Source organism: Atta colombica, unplaced genomic scaffold, assembly GCF_001594045.1.
Source record: "Atta colombica isolate Treedump-2 unplaced genomic scaffold, Acol1.0 scaffold33, whole genome shotgun sequence".
Taxonomy (NCBI): domain Eukaryota; kingdom Metazoa; phylum Arthropoda; class Insecta; order Hymenoptera; family Formicidae; genus Atta; species Atta colombica.
The window spans coordinates 3,019,568-3,019,923 of NW_017259437.1; the positions used below are offsets into that span (position 1 = coordinate 3,019,568).

Consider the following 356-nt stretch of genomic DNA (forward strand, 5'->3'; position numbering starts at 1 on the left):
TTCCGAAATCCAAAGAATCAAAACCATTTTCTTTTAATAATGAGATTAGACTTATTCTGTTGCTATCATAGATCTGCCCTGGTCTTAAAGGTTCTCCAGGTTGTTGTAACTCATCTCCAGTAGACAGTATACCTATACGTGGAAGTAAAGTAACTGTAACGCGTTTGTAACCGCAGGCCGCTAGTAGTCCTATTTCCACCGGTCCAATTCTTGTGAACGGATTTAACACTGAGCTTCCCTTTTTTATATCACAGCCAATAGGTCTTCAATAACATAAATAAATAATTAAATAAATTTCTATAATTAAGAATAAAATAAAACCTATTTTGACAAAACTTATAGGAACTTTACAGGAA

At 33.7% G+C, this 356-nt stretch overlaps 1 protein-coding gene across 2 annotated transcripts in view; it reads right to left on the reverse strand.

The window, feature by feature from the left end:
- Positions 1–356, reverse strand: part of LOC108690542 (gephyrin-like) — a 16,734-nt gene that overhangs the window by 1,166 nt on the left and 15,212 nt on the right. For both annotated transcript variants that reach the window (XM_018197884.1, XM_018197885.1), the window contains one exon: positions 1–263. This exon is cut by the window's left edge and continues 9 nt beyond it. In XM_018197884.1, coding sequence (XP_018053373.1) covers positions 1–263 — 263 coding nt within the window. The remainder of the gene's footprint in view (positions 264–356) is intronic.